The 22,292-nt window shown below is 39.5% G+C and overlaps 1 protein-coding gene across 2 annotated transcripts in view; it reads right to left on the bottom strand.

Annotated features, from left to right (window-relative positions):
* The window catches only part of ctnna2 (catenin (cadherin-associated protein), alpha 2), a 351,715-nt gene that overhangs the window by 242,911 nt on the left and 86,512 nt on the right, over nucleotides 1-22,292 (bottom strand). For both annotated transcript variants that reach the window (XM_028596679.1, XM_028596688.1), the window contains exon 7: nucleotides 182-385. In XM_028596679.1, coding sequence (XP_028452480.1) covers nucleotides 182-385 — 204 coding nt within the window. The remainder of the gene's footprint in view (nucleotides 1-181; nucleotides 386-22,292) is intronic.

Raw genomic sequence — 22,292 nt, 5'->3', positions numbered from 1 at the left:
TTCCTACAAAAAGATTTGACCACTGAATGAGAGAGAAGTGTCAGGATTAAATAGAAAAGTCAAAGTAGATCATCAGCATGTGAGTCTATTTTCATGTGTTTGTTCAAATGAGGTGCACAAATAAGCATGTGTACAGTTGAAGTTAGCTAATAAGTGTCAAGTCATGAGAGAGTGAACTCACATTGTTCATGTACTCGCTCAACAAGTCTTGCAGGGCCTGTCGAACGGCGTTGCACTCAGCCACAATGCGTTCACGCCGGTCGTCACGTGTGCATGAGGAGTCAGCCATCAGCGCGGCACCACTGATGATGCTCTCTAAGCGCTCCTCCAGAGAGGGCCGGAAACGAGCCTCACTGAATGTCAGAGGGTCCAGGATGATCTTGTTCTGTAGGGTAAAAAGACAAGTAGGTCAAGACAGTAATGCAGGCCCAGCTGGGCTAAAGCGTGACCAATGGACGACCAAACTGTAAAACTTTGATAAGCTGTTATTCAGATTTCATTATAGGCTTTGATAAATTGTGTATTGTGATTATAGTGCATTTTGTGACAGTACCCCAGTGGTACAAGACAACAGCATTTGCCTGTAGGGAAGAATTTCTGATAACAGCAGGATTATCAGTTGACCATGTAAAAAAAGTAAACATGCCAGGAGCCTACTAACCTGCCAGTGAACTAGTTAAATGGTGTAACGCTAATTAGGGAAGTAGAGCGTATCAGAAAAAGTAGGACAATGTGCCTTTTTCTTCAATAATGATTATACATGTTTTAATTTAATGGCAGGTATACAGCACATGAAAACAGACATGATTGTGATATCGAGGAACAGTATTAAGGGAGTTGGAACACAGGGTAGCTTGACTTGAAAGTAATACAGTACATTTGTATTATTTTCTCCAAATGATAGTATTATACTGTAAAGAGCACAATAGGACTTAACTTCAGCCTAGGCTTCTCCGACAATAATGTGAATACTGCGGTAATAAAGCTATTTATTTTAATGTTGACTTATCTTGTTTTGGTAAATTTGGAGAGATAGGAATCAGCGTCCCATGAATCAGAGACACCAATGCATGAAGCAAAACAACAACATGTGCCTGGCAATTTACTGCAAAGAGTATTTTATCATATAACGTTTCCATCGATTCACAAGGGAACATTTACCTAATAGCAATTCCAGTTTAGTTGTTCCATCCTAAGGTTCAACAAAACCAACTAAATAAAAAGCTTCTTTAGCTTCATCGCCCAACCAAAGTTGCATTTCTGTGTCATCAAAGCTGTAAATAAACTAAACATTCACCAACAACTCTGAGAGGGAAATTCTTTAGATGTGGCTCTGTGGCATACACAATGGGTTCTGCAAGTGTTGGGTTATAGTATGGAGCAAAGGTGCAGTGTCTGGTCTCTCCTCAGCTGGTCTAACCCTGGGGCAGGGTGACAGACTGTCAAATGATGCATAATTACATGTAAGGTAAGAGAGCAAGCACCAAGCATAACCTACTTTTCATATGCAGCTGGCAGGAAAGAGCAGTAAATACAAGATGTTGCAGTAAAAAAAAGAAACTAGATGGGGAAAGAAGGAGTTTGGGGCTACAGAAAAAAAAAACAAGATCAAAGGGAGAGAGAGAGAGAGAGAGAGAGAGAGAGGGAAAATGCAGAAAAGAAATGCAAAAAGGGAAAAAGAGATATGTATAGAACAGAAAGAAATGTCTGACAGTGGTCCAACATCAAATCAGACTGAGCTGACCTACAACAAGCGAGATCCCCAATAGTGAATGACCTTATAAACTCATGACATTACCTACACAGGCTTTCAAAAATGTTCATGTGCCTGTACATTTCCTCAAGGATACCATGATGAAAGCCTTATGTGTAATATATAGCCTTAATTAGCTTATTTTATGTCAGCTTTGAGAGGTAATACATTTTCAGTGTGTGTGTACTGGCATTTGGTTCGATTCATCACTTCGAGCTTATATTTCATTCTTTACAGCTCTTTTTGTTGTGTGGTACAGCAGGAATACAAACTGATTATTGATAATTTTTTTGTCTCTAAGGCCACCTATGCAGTCATTAGTGAACACAAGCAGATATTCTTAACTCTGTGTTGGTGTTGCAATAATCACTAGCGGTTCATTTAGTTATGTTTATTCTTCACAGTAAAGTATGGGGTAAAACAAAAAAGATGTTTCTTTGTTTCTTTCTTTCCATCTTCTCCAAACATATTCAATGTTTTCACATTGTACTTCTGCAGATGTAAAATAAAGGTAGAGCATGTAGATGAGACAAGGCTAGCTGCTTTCAGTTTAATCCTAAGTGTGCCAGATTTATCTCTGTTGTGGGATCATAGAGGTGAAATTCATTTCGATCCTCTTAACTGACTGTGTGATTAAGTGACCAAAAAAGCCTATTTGGTTCTACGTAAGTAATGTATTTGTGCAAGATATACAGATTTGACGTTTATTCTTACTAATATTAGGGTTGTGATGGTTGACTGGTATCACGATGGAGAGCCACCTCTTGTGGTGTGTGGCGGGAGAGTGAGGAACCAAATGCAGAGAGAGCAGGCAGGCAGGCAAACGTTGATGTGGAGGGTTTAATGAAAACAAAAAGTGGCAGTACACAGACTGGAAAACTCACAAAAACAAAACTGACGGGAAAAACATAGGATGAAGCAAACTGACGCAGGCACAAACACAAGGCACAGGGAGGAAATACAAGGGCATGGCTACAAACTAAACAGGTGCTGACACAAAACGATCTGACACAAGACAAGGGGAGCACAGAGGCTAAATACATGAGGTGATGGGTAAATCAGAAACAGGTGAGACAACAGGTGAAGCACATCAGGGCGGGGCAGGACAATCAACAAAGGTGGGAACAGAAAGCAAAGCCAGACATGACAAGACAGAAGACCAGACTATCAAAATAAAACAGGAAGCAGAACATAAACAGGGAAACATGAAATCGACTAAACACAGAAACTTGACACAACACTAAACACAAGGGAGAACAACAACAAAAACAGGAAACATACAGAAAACTACGAAGCAACAGAAACGGCACAAAACACAAGGCAAAATACAGAAACCAAAACAGAATGCAAGGCATAAACGCAGAAACCACAACACCACCATCATGATGCCACGCCCCCCCCACCCTGTCAGACAAACGCTACCTGGACTAGTAACATATCAGCATGCAGTAACCATGCTCTGCGCCTCGGCTTGGACACAGCTGTCTCGAGCGAGAGAGAAAAAAGCGTTAACGTGGAACGCTATCACACTTTCCTTTATCCCCTCATTGGACTAACTTTGTGGATACTACTGTGTGCGTGCATCAATAAGTAAGTCTGATGATGATGTTATGTAGGATTTATGAATGTTGGGGTTTTGGAATTTATAGAGTGTGGTCTAGACCTACTCTATCTGTAAAATGTCTCGAGATAACTCTGTTATGATTGATACTATAAATAAAATTGAATTGAAATTGAAAAATTGAATTGAATGTACGTTATCAAAAGTAGGCTAATTCACAAGGGTGTTATTTAATGTGTGAGCTAATACTGCCCATCTGTTCATGTGCAGAGTTAGGTTTCTGTTTATTGAATGCGTTATTCAGTGCTAATATATCCAAGACTGGAGTTTAAACTCAGTAATGGTATATTAGGTTATTACCGTCGCTCTGTTAAAGGCAAACGTTCCACTTTACTGTCGTTAAGCAGATCACGGACATCTGATTGAGTCTAGACTTTACGGCACTGTAGTTAAGTGAAAGTAGGTCAAGTTGTTATTTACTGCCCCTACCAGCGCCAGCATTTAATACTATTTATTATTTACAGAGGGCATTTAAATGTATGTCAGATTGTTTCTATGTTAATTTTTAGCCCATAGTAGTAGAAACAAATATTTATGTAAAAAAGAACCCCCCCCCCACCGACAATGACGATATCATTGTCCATCACAACGTTTTACTGTAAACATCGTCAACTGCCAATTTAGGAGACATCGCCCAAACCTAACTAATATCACCCTATGATATACAGTAGAGCCTCCAGTCCATTTCCATTATTAAACAAAAGCTTTAAGAAGGCAAAAAGGAACAAAACAACGCTCAATACACCATGGATCTCAACATAGAAAGATGCAGAAATGAACACGAGGGGAATCCTAGAAAATCCTTTACTCAATTGTTATTCCACACAGGATGTAACGTTGCAATTATCACTGGGAGTTGGGAATAGGAAGAGTAGAAAGAAGTGCAAATACGCGGTTGACAAAGCCTGAGCAGTTTTCAAAGTAATTGGCAATGGCTGAAATCCCTCCAAGACGCTCACAAATGTGACTGATAGTGTCAGTTCCCTCAATGAGCTTCACATTTTTCTGGGACTTTTGTTGTGTTTGAACCTCATTATCAATTACTTTGTTGTTTGTTGTTTGCTTTAAAGGCCCAAATTAGCCAGTATTTTTGAAAAAGTATCTAAAAAGTGCACACAGTTTTATAGAGTAAATTATGCCACAATCAAAGCCTGTACAATTCAAAGCGTCCTTATACAACTAACATACCTGAGTCCAACCTTATGTTTTAATATACTGTAGCACAACTCACAGGGACTAGATCAATTATTGATAAATGCTCTTCACATATAGTATATTCCATGCTGCAAGACTAAAATGATATGTTACAAATCTACATCAGGAATTTTTATTTTCACTTCTTCTCCTCTGGAAGTTCACAGATCACAGTCTGCAGTGTGACTGGCAAATGGGGATTTGGTGTTGTGTAGTATTCGAAGATAATTCAGCAGAAATCCTGAAACATTTTAATCAATTCCTTGAAGAAGAGTAAATTTATCTTAGCATAGTGCTAGGTCAAATGTATTATTTGCCTTTTCATAATGTCATGTGCAGCTAACTGAAATGTACTCCAATAAAATGATCACAAAATGATTACAAAATGACACAATTTGATTAAAAAAGTGTCACTGCCTATCTTATCCTTATATTAAACAGGTTTGGAAAAAAAAGATATATTGTAGTTTCATGATAGGTTGTTTGCATAGAGCACAGATCTTACCTGTAGGCTAATGAAAGAGTTAAGTTTTTTCTTCAATTCTAGGTCATGCTGTAATTCAATGTGAATGTTGATTTTGACAGTGTATCAGAGCCAGAGGCAACCTTATGGTTGCCCCACAAAGAGTGAGGTTATTAGTTTGACCCCACTTTAGGGCATCAACCAGTGGGACAGGGCACATGTCACATCATCCTCTGTCACATGTGCCTTCCAGGACTTTCCAATATTTTATGACAACTATTTTGTCTAAGAGGGAAGTTCAACAAAGTCTTGAACATACCACTGCATTGCTTCTGGTTGCCCTATTCTAGGGTTCGAGGGCTGTTTGGCTATGACAGTTATGCAATTTGACAAAGATCTGCCCACACTGACCAAGGAGGGGCATTAGTCATAACCCACTCCCTGATTGATTAACCTTAATGAACAGCGCCTGACTCAGGGTTAAAATTTGGCCGTCTATTGTCACATAGTGGAAGACAACTTAAACAGCTTTGAAAAGGCCAATTTGTGTGGGTGTGGTAAAAAAGTAACTTTAAAACCATTACTCATCAATAAGAAGTAGGGAAAAGGGGACGTGCAGTTCATTTACAATAATTTACAATTGTGAACGTGTGACTAACATTAAATCTTGGCACACACAGTAATATTCTCATGCCATCCCATCAGTGTAGGACATTCTAAGTCCCTGCTTGATGGAGCCTTTCAGAAGTTAAGGCAGGCACAGAAGTTGTCTGAGTTTCATAGTTGTCAAATAATATTAGTCCATGTTCTATCTCTAACATGAGGAGGTCCTGAAGACATTTAGCACTCATTCTATTTGTATACATCAATGCTGAACTCTGCATTCTCACTGCTACACAACTGATTGCATACAGCAATTATACTCCCTGCACCTCGACCGCCTCAATTTTTGTAACCAAAACGTTACACTAGCAGCAATTGGCCAGCTGTGTGTGCATAAGTGTGAATATAGGCGAAGCTCCAAGCACAGATACAGTATGTGCAGATTTTCCACAAACCTTTGCTCCACATTTTTAAAACCATAGTGGCAGATCTGGTATACACACTGGGGAAATGACTGTACACGTGTGCTATATTATTTTGTGGCTTATTGATGATGAATACTTCTACTTGACAATAACCCATCACTATGATAATCAGATGCTGGGCTAGATATAACATATACTAACATTTTTATTGTGAGTTGGTTCCTGTCCAATCCAATCCAAAATTCCTTTGGGATACTAAAATGCAACTTTTGGGCTTTTGCTCCTAGAATTTTACCATAACCTACAGACACAAAAGTAATTGATGTATTCTGACATGTAATGTTTTCATCCATCCATCCATTTATTCACCTGGTAGACCTCCTGGAGTACACTAAATATTTCAAGGGTGAGCTTTTACCATGTCTTTATATTGTAAAGTAAGCTAAACTGGGTAGCGCTGAATCTTTTATATGCAAAAAACAGTAGGACATCAGAGGAAAGAGACCTCAATACATTACAGGGCACCATATACTATGCTGCGCTGAATGTTTCATATAATACTAAGGTGGAGTTAAGTAAAGGACACATTTTTGAGAAAATGCATAACACGAGAATGGGGAAAAGAATTTTCAACAAGCCTTATGGGTCAACAGACAAAATGACAAAACAGAAAAACCACAAATCCATGTTTGAGCACTTAAACACAAAGGAAGATGAACAGAAAGAACACAAAAACATTGCTTTCTTCAAATTGCCTCTTAAACTCAAAATGTCAAAACATATAAATGTTTGGTTAATTGCTAAATAGGTAATCAGACCAAAAACTGCCTTAAATTATTTGATGATTGGACCAACCAGTCAAGTTGCAGTTTACATCCATGTCTGTCCAGACTCATATGATATATGTAGTGAAGATTTAATAAAAGGTATTAAGTGTATTTTCTGGCTAAACCTGGATGCTTCACACACATCTTCAACCCGGTAACACAGGAGATCTGTACAATCACCACAGTTTCGAGATTAGTGTCATCAATTCGGTATCTGACCAAATGTGAAATATGGTCACAGTCTCCCGTTCTGTTCCAGGAGTATCGCAATACGATGGAGATATCGCATTCACGAGAATGGGACGAACAGACATGAGGGCACAGTGACCTTAACCTTTAAATTTGACCACCAAAATTGAATTGGCTCATCCTTGAGTCCAAGTGAATGTTTGTGCCAAATGTGAAGAGATTCCCTCAAAGCGTTCCTGAGATATTGCGTTCACAGGAATGGGAAAGCCGTGAGGTGACCTTTGACCTCCATGTGGACGCATTTTTGCAGCAATTTGAATCCACTAGTAGTAGTTGAGAATGTGCCTGTTTGGAATGGGCCAATTGCTTGGCCTGTGGTATTGCTGGTTGTAGAATTCTCCAAAACCAAATTGTACCCCAAAATTACTTACAGAAGGACCCAAACCATGTAATATGCAACTCCACCGTATAACCTACTACTGACTTACAGTGTAGGCTACTTCTATGTCAGAGGAAGACATTGTGCTACTATAGTTACCTGACAGAGAACATGGCAGATTCAGAATTTTATCACAAAATATCACAATTAAAATGTGGAGTAAGGGACCGTTCGGTATTTATGGAATGGACCACCAGAGGAAAATAGGGGAGTTTTTTTTTTTTTTGGTCTACGGGGGAGGGTCTCCCAACTTTTGTATTCATGAGAAGAGCAACATTTCAAAGTGGCTTGTTTGGTGCATATTTATCCATGTAGCTCCATGTAGCTCTCTCAGTCTCGGCCCCTATAGCTAGCAGATGGGTCCCTCCCTATTTAGTCAGCCAGACCTGTAGCTTAGAGACCGTGGGATTTCCCAAACTGAATAAGTTCCGCTCGCACATATAAACACAAAACTGCTTTGCTAGCCCAATCGTGTTGTAACTGTTGTCTGCTGAAAAAACTTATTGTATTGATTAGCACGATTGCCGTACTGTTTAGTTCAAAAACATCCAAAACACCATACGAAAAGTAAACATAGCTGACCAGATGCAAGCTTTTATCTTGAAAAGCCGAAACACGCGCCGCGGATAGCACCAGCTGGCAGCCAGGAAGGCATGAGACGGGAGGTATATCCTTTCGGTCCCGGTGATTATTTCTGAAATTGTGCAAACGACAGCCTTTTCAAGGGATTTGAGAAGGAAGGAGTGGTAGCATGTAAGCTCCCAAATTGACGCTCGTCTGAGAAATGGAGTTTTGGATAATGTTCATCTTCGGCACTTTTACCTATGCTAAAATATTCAATGACTGAGGAAGCCTAGTGACGAGTCCATAGCAACCAGTGTTGAATTACCCAGTATGCTTTGCTGAATGGTCTCAATGTTTTATTGTTTTATTTCATGTGAATACTAGTTTACTGGAGGAGTAACTTATTATTTGAAGTAACGCAGGAAGTGTGCATTTTGTTTCCATGCTTATTGTGTTTCCACAACGTTAGTGAGTAAATCTACTGAAATGGCCAACACACCATAACAGAGGAGTGTGATGCGTCAGATGAGAATGCAGCCGTTTAGCCACCTATGCCATGGCTGTAAAAAAAACAATGGAAATCAGTACAGCTTTGCCAAGCACAAATTAGTACAATAAATTGTTGGGGAGGGTCATCCTTTTTCTTCCCAATCATGTTGGAGGGCATCCAAAATTTATTGCTGAAGTAGGGAGGGTCAGGTCTATTTTGACTAAAGGTCCCAAAACTCCTCCGGTGGCCCCTTAAATAAATAACGAACAGTCCCTAATCAGACATTTGCCTCATGGACTCTTGGCAGTGCGCTAATATCAGCAAAAGCTAACTGGTATGTAAAAATATTGGCCCATATACCACAAATGTAGTCTCTTTCCATTCATTGGTATACTGTACAGCAGCTCAAAGGAAATATGAAACTTTACTTTTGGAAAAGATGTTCATGACTGCAATTGTTTTCCCTTGTCCATTGTAGTACTATATGAATTATTAAGTTAAGTGGTATTGTCATTTTTATTGCAGCTAGGCCACATGTTGTATAGTAAACATATGTTGCTATGGAATGTAACATGTCCTTTAAAGGGTAAAAATACCACACAAATGTCACATTAAAGCCTTCTTAAATAATTAATAAAGAAAAGAGGGAGAATTGGAGCAGAGAAAAAGACAAATAAACTGGTAAAATAGTGTAACCAGCAGGAAATTGAGCTAAAAGCGCAGTATTCCTAAAATAGTGAGTGTATGCCCCAATGAGCTCACTGCGTCCAGTTTGCATACGGTATATTTTCACGATAAAAGCCTATGACTATCTCCCTTAAAACATGTGCACAGACACATGCTTGCGGAAGCTATGTTGAAACATAAACAAGACTAGAATTACTGCACACGTGTTAATTAGAACTGCTCTTTGAACAAAGACAAAAGCCGTCCCAACTGCAAACAGGGACATATTCAGTGAACAATCAGACTCTATTCTCCAGATGTCTTCAGCGTGTTTGAGGAATTGCAGTGTATGAATATCTTGAAAGGCGTTGTTTATTTGGAAATGAGGTGAAAGAGAGGGGAAAAATAAATAAAGCTAGACAGATCCACAAAAACAAGAAGCAGCCGCGCAAAACATACGAATAGTTTTCCATAGTAAATGAACCGCTTTTGCAAACACACATTTAAAAGTGAGACAAATCCCAGTGGTCAGGACATCTTGATTAACGACTGAACTTGTATCCTGCTGGTTTAATTATGTCAAGTTTGACTGTGACCTGCCTCATGTAGGCTATACCTAAGGGGATATATCAAGGTTCTGCATTTAATCAACTTGATTAGGGAAAAGAAATAACAACTTTCAGTATAATCAACATTTTACATAACATCAACAAATGTAGTTCACTGTCGGCATTGCTCCCTTAAAATATGCTTGAAACTTGTATTCAAATGCACGTTGTTTTACATCCTTTGAGCCGTCAACTTTCCCTCTTCGGTAACAATATGCCTCTCTCATTCCCCTTGTCGCGCTGGGCTTGCACTATGTGACATCTCATATCTTTTGCTTTTTTTCCCCTTGATACGTTTGCTCAAAAAGTGAAACAGTGATAGCAGACAAAATGACGACCCGGTTCACAGCAGTTTCAATGGGAGAGCAATGATTTTTTTTGTTTCCTCTTGCCTGACTCAGACATATCTGCCATGGCATATCTGTAAACAGAACTTAGAAAGTGACTCCATCCATTGTAATAAAACACTGTGTTGTAAAAAACTAAAACAAAAGCTGTTTTTTCTTGTTTTTTTTCAGGCACACTTAAGTGTCAACGGAAGGTCACTAGTCTTTAAACAAATGAATGGCTGTGCTATATGATGAGTAGCACACTGGGCCTGAAAAGGCAATCAGCAAAACAATGTAATCTAAACTAATGTGGACCTCAGCAGCTATGCTCATGATACTGAAGGTATGATATAGCTTGAATTTAAAGCTGTGTAGGTTAAGTTGTGAGTGTGTGCCCGAATGTTTATTAGTGTAGCAGATGCACATGGACAGAGTCATAAATCATACAGTACAGTAGCATAATAAGGCCAACAAGGCTCCTTGCCTGCCCAGGTAATGGTAGTTGGAGCAGTGCCCAGTCTCTTTGGCATTACACTGCGAGTGTGGACCCACAGTAAGCTGCAGGGGAGCTTTGAGTGGGGGTGGTTTTGGTTCAGAAACAAGGTTTGGCACACTAGACAGCCTCCAATATTTCAATGTATTGGGTGATGGCATGGGAATATAGGAACATTTTCTTTGACTCTTTGATCTCAATAGCACTAGACAAACCAAATAAACATTTGGTTTAAAATGTCAGTTGTGATATATTGAATATTTATATCAGAATGCTCCTTGGTTTTCCACCTTGCATATTTACTCAGAAATACTTTTTTGTTCCATAAAATTAAGCATTACCCTGTAAAAGAAATAACATTCCCATCTACTCCAAACTGACTACAGTGTTTTTTCCCATGAGTTACCCTGGAGTTAAAGTCATTAAAAGGTATAGTAAGTAATGTTAATCCAATACACTTTTTGTCAAATTCAGCGAAAATCTCCTCATGGTCACCTAGCTCTCTATTTTTCTGTGTGCTGAAATGAGGCACCGAAATCCACATTGCTATTCCGTCCGGTAGATACTGGGCATATTAGTACTGGATTTTAACGTGCGCCATTCACATGAACAGAAAATTGCGTTGCCTGTATCTTTTTATGGCAACCCTCCATAGAGATTTATCAGCCTACTTTAAGTAAGAGCGACAGTTAACATTTATTTCACACTATTGTTATGGTTAAACTTTGCAATTAATCCGCGGTTCACATGTATTCCGAATCGTGAGTGTTGATCCGTACTGACCACAGATCAGTTATGGTCCGTTACACCACTAGCGGCGACAGTTGATGGTAGGAGGGGAGGCAGCATGTGAATGTGCCGGCCGGCCAGTAGTTATCTGCCTGTCAATCTGGGGGGCGGAGTTTCTAAAGGGGGGATTGTATTTTTTTGGCAGTTGAGTTCAAATATCAATCTTTGCACAGCATCACTTACTGCACCTTTAAGGCCAGTTAGAAAACTGCATGTCAAATGAAGCTTTTAGTGCAATTTCAAGTTCAAGTAGCCAGACAATTATTATTCTAATTTTCTAATCACACCTGGTCTGAGCTTTTCAGTTAAACGTACAATATGTAAAACAATGGAGGGTAAAACTGGACTTTTGATGACGTTGTGAAGTTGCGTGGAATTATGGGAGTTTTTAGTGTTAAACACCTTCGCTGCCGGTTAGAATGCATCAGTTCACGGACGAGTTTACCCATTCAAGTTTATTCATGTTACGTTTATTCATGTTATTCTAATAAAATAGCTGCAGTTTCCCCAACATAATTACGTTTTTCTTGATTAGATTTTTATTTGTAGCTGACCAGTTAGCTAGTGAGTCAGCAAGCTAACAGTAGCCAGCAGCTAAAACACAAAATATTTCACATATCAATGTCACCTTTTGGATGGTTTCAACACCGGGGCGGACGGGGTTTGTTGTAACGCTAGCAAGCTACTCAACGAGGCTGAGAGACGGGTGTGGGTGGGGATTGCCGGGGGAATCTCCGCGATAGCGAGCCAGGACGTTCGGTGCCTGTTGTGCAGCAGCATAACATCTCCCAGCTGCCAGGAATTATCTCCCCTTCACTCTTCAGTAATCTTAACTTTTCGTTTTGGTGCTTAACCCACCTTTTGTCGGGTTAATTTAGCTAACCGTAAAGACAGCTAAACGCGAAGGGGGGAGAAATTCGGCAGGGAGGAGATTTTCAGCACATACACCGGTAGCGCTACGGAGATGTAGCTAGCTACCACTATGGATGGCCGCTGTTGTGACTCGGTGCTGGGTCTGATATGGTCTGTTTCCCGACGTTTAATTAAACTGCTGTTAGCGTCGTAAGCACCAGGCACTGGAGATAAGTTCTGGCCGGGGGTTGCTGTAATGGAAGTAGCTGGCTGATAGCTAACGGTAACTAGCTAGCTTTATGTCCCGGGGCTGTTGTCAGCTGTCATCCCGACTGAGTCTCTCTGCGCCGGGGGAGTGAGGCAGACAGACCGGGGTGTGCTACTTTGGCTAAATTAGCATTAGATTAATTGTCTATCTATACAGCTAACGTTAACTTTACTAGTGAAGTTATTTGTGGGTTAGCTCAGTCCTGTTAGCTGTGGTCGAAACAGTCATACTAAAAATAACTATTAGCGTGTTGAACGATGTTGTAACCTCATAATGTTACCCACAAAGCTTTAGCATCAACGTTAGCACATTGTAGTAACGTCAAGCCGGTATCGATATTGAACTTTCAAAATAGATAAGGTCTCTGTTGTATTACTGTGATAAAAAAGTGGGATGTAATTAATCACAAAATGATGCTGTATGGCAAAAAAAAAAGCAGTATTACAGTTACAAGTATTTTTTTTTCTGTGACATTGTATGATTTACAATTACTCCTGAACGTATCATCTTGGTGCCAGTGTTCTGACGGAAGTTAGAGTAACTGGAGGGTGAAAGGTTATATGACGCCACTGACGGGCGACTAAAGGAAACGTGCCGTGTCTGAAAATAAAATAACAGATTTCTCTGGGTTTGACATTTGGTGGAAACATTTAGGATAGTGTAAGAACACAACTCATAAAAATACATAACATAGGTATGGTCATTTTTAGACATTTTAAAGCAGAAATGTTACATATTGTACCTTTAATATCTAATGAACTCACTGGTTTATGTCCATGAGGCTGTCTGTCAACCAGTGATCATCCTGGCTGAAGAGTATTTAATGACCTCACCTGTTTCAAGTCATTGCTGTCATTTAAATGCATGCCTCTTAATACTTGCACCACCACACCCCCACCAGTGTCAAAGACCTATCTATGGCTCCCTAGGTGATCACTGAAATGGCTGACATTTATAGGGCTCTACCCCCATACACTGATTTAATTAACAGGTCAATACCAAAGATCTTGGAAATATTGCAATGCATTTTACTCATCAACTAGTTGGGGGAATGTCTCTTTAATGTGTATATACATATGCATCTGATGTAACAGTGATAGTGTGCTTTATTTAAGGATGAGCCTGTCTAATGGCAATCAGCAATATTGTCCTGAGCCTGTAGGCGGAAGCTGCCAAACAAGCAGGAGCAAATCCTGCAGAACATCATTTGACAGCATGTGCCCAGTAGTTTAAAAGAGGACACATACCGGGGGTCATCAGCAAAGGCACACCTGCCATCCTCCCCACTAATCTCACTTGATGTGTTCAGGAGATAGGCGGAATCAATGTTTCTGGAAGTCTGTTCCACTCTACCTAGTAGTCCAGTTAAAAAGGAGATACTGACATCTTGGCAAGTTGGAAAAAACATTTCTCAAAGAACATCAAAAATATAGGAACAACTAGCCAAACTGATGTCTGTCAATGTGGGAAGCACATTTAAATAAATGATTAATGATGATGGCAAGTGTTTCTGCAAAAGTAAGAGCTAATAATTACATTCCCCATAAACCTTTGATTATTTAAGCAATAGTTCACCTTTTCAATACAATAGGAAGTGATGTCTATTTGTTGATCATTTACTAACGGGTAAAATCACTGGGGTTTATTGGCAGTGTACTTTATACATAAATAGAAACCACTGTAATGCAATTGTATTCTTTATTACTTTTAGATACTGTATCATTGCCTAACAGGCATTTACTGTGAACACAGCTATTTTGTTGTAGCTTATACTGTAAATGTATCTGAGATTTTTCAAAAGACAGAATTTTTTAGATCTCATTTGGGGTATTCCCTATGTAGTCAGTGCTATTTTGTTTTTATTTTGTAAAAAGTACAGCAAGTTGTTATGGTAAAAATTTAAAAAAATTTAGATTTTCTAAAGCAAGTAATTAATAGAAGTCTCACAGAAGACAAAATGTATTACAGCTATTCACTGAGACATAGATATCAATCTTTAGGTTTTATGTCCCCAAGAGAGACTCATTGTTAGAAGTGGTAGTGATTATGTCTGCCTTCTTACAACAGCAAACAAATCAAAAGCAATGAAGCACAACGACAACAACTGCACATCAATCAGTCTTCAGAGATTCTGCAACAGTGCTCGAGGAGAAGAGGTGATTAACTGACCTCTCGGCCAGGTTTAGTGAGTCTGAATGTTACCCATAAGATCTTGTTACAGACAGAAATCCCTCCCTCACTCTCAGAACCAATCTCTAAATACCTGTGACAGTGGCCTTCACAGTTAAAAATGTCAATGTCAAAAATGCCAAAATGTCAGTAAGTGAACGTACTAATAGTGCCATACCTGCCAGCCACCTACTACCTTCATAGTAAGAGCAGTGGGAAAAGACGTAATATTTAATTTTTCTATTATTTCATCATTAGGTGCAACAGATCCTTTTCTCCACAAAAAATAAGAAAAAACAATAAGCACCTTCACTTTACCTGCACTTTACGTAATAATGTGCAATACGATAAGATACAATATCTGACTATTTTACTCTAGTTTTAATCTTTTTACCATCTGCACATTCTCTGATCCATGTTTTTAGTTTAATGTGTTTAATATGTTTGCACCAAAGAGTAGCACTTTTAATTTTGTTGTATGTACTTACAATGACAATAAAGTCAATTCTGATTTTGATTCGCACAAGAACTATTAAGAGTACATATAAAGTTGCTGTTTCATATACAACGATCTTTATATCACACACATGCAGTCGTCCACTTGCGTGACATACCATACCCCATAAGCCAGGGGGCTTCTCTGTGCTGGTATTAACTCCAGGCTGTGACTGTCTACACCATAATGAGGAGGGATTGCATGATCTTGGAGTGTAGGTGAAGTGGGGTATAATGTCCCCTGCCTCCAGCTGCATGAAACAGGAAGATGTTGAAGCCTGAGTTCTTGCACTCTGGTGATGCCCATATATAGGCACCAAAGAAAAGGAGTGCAGAGATAGTAGATGACAGGGCAGTTTATTCCTGACTTTGGCCATAAGACCCAGTGGAGCTTTTGCGACTATGAAAAGTAATAGCAAAGGTACAGGAACATGTCAGGAAAGGAGATCCCATGTTTCAAGGACTACTTTCCCACTTCCACAGTTATTGCAACATGTGACATTATCTCTAAGATATTAAAAAAGAAAAGAAGAAGACTTAAGCAAGATCTATGCCACAGTGGTTTGGGGGGGCAATTACTGCCATAACGGCTCACATGCTAATGCCCATTTATTAACCACTGTTTACTGCAGGTTAGAAAAAGTAAAAGGTAATTAGAAATTACAGGGATATAAAGATGCAATTAACATTTAAATGTAGAGTTCTTTGTCCTTCCCTTTGCTATTTGGGGCTAGCTGAGGAGAAAAGGGTTGCAGAGAAAAGGACTTTACTAATTACCCAGCGGGAGAAGACCTTCTCATTCACTCTGTAGCCGTGAGTCAGACTGATGCCGCTGTGTCTTAATGAAGATTAAGACCACTCACAATACTGCAAGGTGTCTGAATGTCCACATTGACCAGGGATTTACGTTACATACACGCAGTAGGCACACTCTGTCTACGTAGCCAGAAGTGTTGCCATGACACCGTATAAATCTCCTGTTGTGCTATCAGACATTAGGCAGACAAACAGTAACAAGAGCTCTAACATTCACTGTAGCTGCTGCAGCGCAACTGCATTACTGATGGGCAGTTATAGGATTAAGCATCAAAGATTGATTTATTTCTGTTAAGCTGTCAGGAGTTGGGTGCACCAGCTGTTAATGTAAGTGTTCACGAAGTGGAGATTAGTGCATCACTGAATCAAAAGCACACCATTCAAACTAGTTCTTATGTAGAATTTTAGTTTACTACTAAATATTCACACCAAATAACTGCCAGACAACTGGACCAACTGACAAAACCAGTCACCTGATTAACCCATTTAGAGTGAGGAGTAAAAGAGGTAATATTTAATTCATTCATTCATATCTGACCTGACAAATGTTGGAATTGCTGCTTAAGACTAACTCAACACCAGGCTGAAAGGCAGTGTTTTACTGGCCCCTCACTGGTTGAAAGTTTTAAGCCTCTGATTACAACCAGCATCACTGCCAGTTGGGTCGGGTCAGAAATGTGCTCCGTGGCACCTGTACACCACTGCAGCAAGGTGAGAAGTGTAACTAGTGGACGTCAGAAAAATCAACATATTCGAGGGATCTTGGATAGCTCATTCAACATTTGTGAATAGGAATGATAAATTCTTTTTTTGTTTTGTTTCCCCTTTGTTTTGTTTCAGAGCTACACATGCAAAGTTCTTCGGACACAGAAGGAAAACTGAGTAACACAGGAAAGAACAGAAGTGAGGAGAGAGAGAGAGAGAGAGAGAGAGAGAGAGAGAGAGAGAGAGAGAGATCTTCGATACAGTTATGTTAGAGGGCTCAAGTTTTTTACCAGCATGCCCTGGGGCAGACTGGCAATCTGGAGTTCTAGAACATTTCCTGGTGAGCTGGCAGTAAGAGAAGGAACACCAGTAAGAACAGATAAAATAATTTTCCAATGCTGTCTGATTCTTCATCAGACAGATTTGTATCATAAATATGAGTCTCTTTTTTTATGTCACATTCCGCTTCTGGTGCATGGGCAATATGTCTCTCCCTTTCTGCTCATGATGTGAAATAAATATAATCATTGGATACAATGATAAACAATTTGTCATTTGTTTATTTGCAATAGACCATATTGGTGCTGATGCATCACAGAGCACTATATGTATGAATCATATACATTTTTAATGTATGTATTTCCATCTTACCGAATACAAATACAGGCCTCAGACTGTCAGCAGAATAACACACCAGATACTTGTGATGCTCAGCTTTACAAAAGCCTTGAGCGGGCCTGTCCAGTTTCTTTTGGAGCAGACATAAATATACACGTCCCCCATAATTGAAAACTGTGCAGGCACATGGGGACATCGAGTTGAATGTGAATACAGTTCTCATTTCATTTTCTGCTTTTTCAATTTCTGTCTAGCAAAACGATAACCCCAAAGCTCACTTACTGCCACCCCGTCAATAGAAATCATCCTGCCAGATGACCCAGTCCCCCTCACTCTTTACCTTATTTTCTAAATCAGCTGTTCTCAAAATCAGCACTCCATACAATGGTTTCTGGGACTTCACAAAAGCATTCCTTCTATAAAAGGAAAAAAAATCTTGAGGACGTGTTTCCACTGCATATGCGGAAGAAAAGCAAAAGGAAGATTCTACAATTTTTTTTCCAACCTGGGTTTTACTGTTATAGTGTTTGTCAATGTACTATAGCTATAGGTCAGTGTTACATTGTACTAATCATTGTCATTGTAGATAGAGGGAACAATTACTTTGCTGGGGGGGGAAACTCTATAACAGAGGCCAAAACAGTGCAAGTCCAACTTTTACCTCAAAAAACTTTATTTAAAGGTTATAAAAAGGTGATCATTCAGTGTCTTTACCCAAATAATCCATTACAACTGTCTTTTGTGCTGCAGAGCCTGTCAGGGTTAAACCCGCAGGCTGACCTAAATGTCTGACTTTGTTGTGCTTATTATCGGATGTGACCTATAGCCTGTGCAACTGAGAGGTCTTACAAAAGTCATGAAGTCATGCAGACAGTCCAAAAAGGAACAACAGGAAGGTTTTTTGTTGTTGAAAAGGTTTTTGGCTTGTATTTCCATATCACCTTTGGAAACCGTTTGCAACAGAGTGTTTGTGGTGATGAGTACAATGTTATGCTAACCTATAGGTTTTGTTTGGCCAAAACATGAACTCAATACTACTAATTAATACTGTAAGGGACATGTTGGATTAACAGTATTTGAACTTTAGGTTTTGTTACTTTTTACTCAAGTCAGAATAAGTAATGTAAAACTGACTTAGAAATATATGATGTCCCTTTCTTTTGTTAGTGAGAGCAGTAGAACAAGTCATTTTGTTAAATTGAAATTATCAAAAATCATGCATTTCAGGTATATGTTACAGATGATAAGAAAACCCTGTTACACTAGAAAAGATGTGTGGATTCATTAGTCAATTAATCATTATTATGAGGTTTTTGTTATCACTATTGGTATCATTCTGTCAGAGATTTGGACTTGACTTCTGACTTTTCTATCTTAACTTGGGATTTCTGTGGCAAAACGTGTTATGAAACATTTTTCTAACTCTGTAAATAAGTAAACATACTTAAAGGTCCCATAACATGGAGCTCTTTGGATGCTGGTGTAGAATAACAGCCGCTAGAGCCAGCCCCACAATGAGCTTTCCTTAGTATGTGCCATTTCTGTGTCTGTAGCTATTTAGGAGGAGAGAGGGGGGGGCAAAGTGGAGGGTGGGGGTGTGGCCTTGACCAACTGCCACTTTGCTCATTTGAAAGCCATGATGTCTCTCTCTCATGGGTGGGCCAAATTCTCTGGGCGGGCAAAGCAGAGAAAGGGGAGGTAACCTTACTCATTATGACCTCATAAGGAGCAAGATTCCAGATCAGCCCATCTGAGCTTTCATTTTCTCAAAGGCAGAGCAGGATAACCAGGGCTCGGTTTACACCTATCGCCATTTCTAGCCACTGGGGGACCATAGGCAGGCTAGGGTAACTCATATTAATGTTAAAAAACCTCATAAAGTGAAATTTTCATGCCATGGGACCTTTAAAATATACTTAATTATACTGTGTCTTTTCTTTCTTTAGAACATAAAAGTCCTGACAGAAGAGTGTGTCATGTAATGTATGTGGGATGCAGCATTCCAGTGGTATGACACAGAAATACACAGGAAGTATCTGTTCATCTACCTTTACTCTGCCCGCATTCATCACATCAGAGAACTAAGTACTTCTGCTCTGTCACAATACGGTCAAAGCTGTGACTGGCAGAGCCGACTGGTGACAACAGATAAAAAGTACATGATTGTGTTATCCCTCCGCCTCTCTTTCTTTATTGCATTTTACGGTACTCTCCTTTGCGGAATTTAATCTATAACTGACCAACAGCATATCCAACTTTTCTCTTTTTTGCCTCTTTGTCTGTGTTTTTCTAATGGTGTATGTAATATGTCCAATGCATGCTGATGGTTGATGCTATTTTATACTGTGATATTGAATTAACCATATCAGTCCCTCCAGGAAAAATTGCGATAAAAGTTGTGATGTCTTTCGTATTTTTGTTGCAATGAAGTTGCGAGACACAGTGAAAGTTGCAAAAAAAAGTAGCAATTTTTTTTTTTTGTATAGTTCTTTAAAGGACAATACCGGCGCAAAACAAACCTAGGGGTTATTAACTGATGTGTACCTACTCTGTTGCACTCTGGGACATGTTTTCACGCTAATCAAATGAGTTTGGAGCTTTGACGAGGTTACCGCGGACCACTGGTTAGCTTACAATGCTAGTATTTAGGGCATGGGGACACTCAAATTAAATCGTTATTTAATACCACTAAAAAGGCTAGAAATATCACCACACCTTTCCATCTTGGAAACCAGTCATGACTAGTCGAACGCCATGCAACGTGGAATCTCCATAGACAGTATGGGAATCTCAGACTCATTTGCACGGCGCTCGTTTTTCGACTAGTCATGACTGGTTTCCAAGATGGCTCCCGCAAGTAAACATGAACGCGACTGTCTTTATAATCTATCTTTTTAATAAACTATCTGTACACTTACAATGTTGTCAATGCTTCGGTTCACATCTAGGGACCCTCATTATGCTAACTTTAAGGTGTGGTGATATTTCGAGCCGTTTTAGTGGTATTAAATAACGATTTAATTTGAGTGTTCCCATGCCCCAAATATTAGCATTGTAAGCTAACCAGCGGTCCGCGGTAGCCTCGTCAAAGCTCCAAACTCATTCGATTAGCATGAAAACATGTCCCAGAGAGCAACAGAGTAGGTACACATCAGTTAATAACCCCTAGGTTCGTTTTGCGCCGGAATTGTCCTTTAAAAATAAAAAAGAAACTTGTTTTGGGGAGAATAAAATTACTATGGGCTGAGTTTTCCTAGTATGCTAGATGCTGCAAATGTTGGTATAATATGAAAAATGCTGATGGATTTAAGACAAAAAATTATAATTTATTGAATGACTCAAATTTGAACATACTGTATGTGTCAGTGGCTGGTTGATCTTTACATTGTTAGTTAATTTCCTATCCTGGCCTGGGCTGGGACGCACATTCATATGGTTTGATAAAGTAACGTTACTTATTGGACTTTAACGTGTCATTGCACTTACAATAACAAGCGTAGCTGTCCTCAATTTAGGTCAATGTTTACGTCTCATCTCCGGTTTTTCCTGCATCCACCGTGTGTGTTTGTGTATGTACACGCGTCAGTCGTGGGGGGAACTGAGTGAGCAGCCCCGCCTGCTGCAGAGAGCCGACAGGATTGAAACAGCAGCAGCTTACAGCGACTTTAGAGTGAAAAAAATTGTTACAGCGTACATTGATGTTAAAATGTATACAGGTTGGCAGGACGGTCTGAAATGTTTTGCACGGTCTTTTGCTGTACGTTTTGTTGGTAAATGTGAGACGTTCAAGTCACACGGCTGTCTTCATATCAGAAACAAGGAAATGAATTTGGCGACATACGTGTGTTACGTCATACCGTTCTCACTCCCACTTGGTCAGTGGCTCTCAGAGTCACATACTGATACAAAGTCTGGCACGTGGGACTGCTGGGATTGGTTGAAGTCGCGGGAAACTCCGGTTATTGGTCAAATTTGTGGAAAAGTTGCGGTGATTGGTCAAAATTGCAAGTTGTACCAAATTCACGGTGATTGGTTGAATTTGCATGAATTCTTGCGATCGCGACATCGCAAATTCCTGGAGGGACTGCCATATGAGCTTTTTATAACCTGTAGTAGTACTATGGAGCGTTTTCTTTTCATGAGTGAGTCCCTGTTTTCTTTGTCTCCTCGAGGACACACGTGCGGTTGACATGAGACACAGTCCTGCCAATGGTTTCATGCTATTCCACTGATTTAGAGCTGGCTTTAATGCTCCAAGCAACACAGAAAAGCACCAGCAAAGGCAGATAAGAAGAAGACTGCTAGATACTAAACATGGATATAAACAATGCAATATCTAAAATACTTAAAACATCATGTTTGGAAATATTTTATGAGGAAGAACATGTTTGTTAGACCTCAAGGACACACTAAATGCGTTTCAGTGAGTAACAAGGGATATAAACATAACTTTTGTTTGTTTAAAAAAAACAAAAAAAACTCCACAGGGCACCTTTAACATCTGCCCACAAGCAATTAATTAAATTCAACGTTTTAACTCCGGCTCATTATTAAATATCTGTTTTTATGGATGCTTTTGTGATTCCCTCATGCTAATTTTAGAAAAGAGCTGTCAACTTCCTTCACACATTAAATGAGTTTTGATGGACCAGTGAAGAACAAATGTTAAAATAGCCGACAGGGAGGCAGCAGCACAGCATGAAACAAGACCGTGTAATTTGTACTACCAGACTGAACGACCAGGACACCCCACTGAACTTGCATTTAATAGAATTAAGGGCTGATGCAAAAGCATGCAGCACAACAGAACAAGGCTGGCAGTGAGTTTGCAAATAATGTTTTTTCTAAATCACTCAGTTTGCTTTTTGCAAAGCATGAAAAAAACATTAGATTGCTGCAAACTGTTCTTTCACTGA

The sequence above is a fragment of the Perca flavescens genome, chromosome 2 (genome assembly GCF_004354835.1).
Source record: "Perca flavescens isolate YP-PL-M2 chromosome 2, PFLA_1.0, whole genome shotgun sequence".
Taxonomy (NCBI): Eukaryota; Metazoa; Chordata; class Actinopteri; order Perciformes; family Percidae; genus Perca; species Perca flavescens.
Note: the sequence above shows the minus strand (reverse complement) of the source record. Positions and strands in the feature narration are given on the sequence as shown.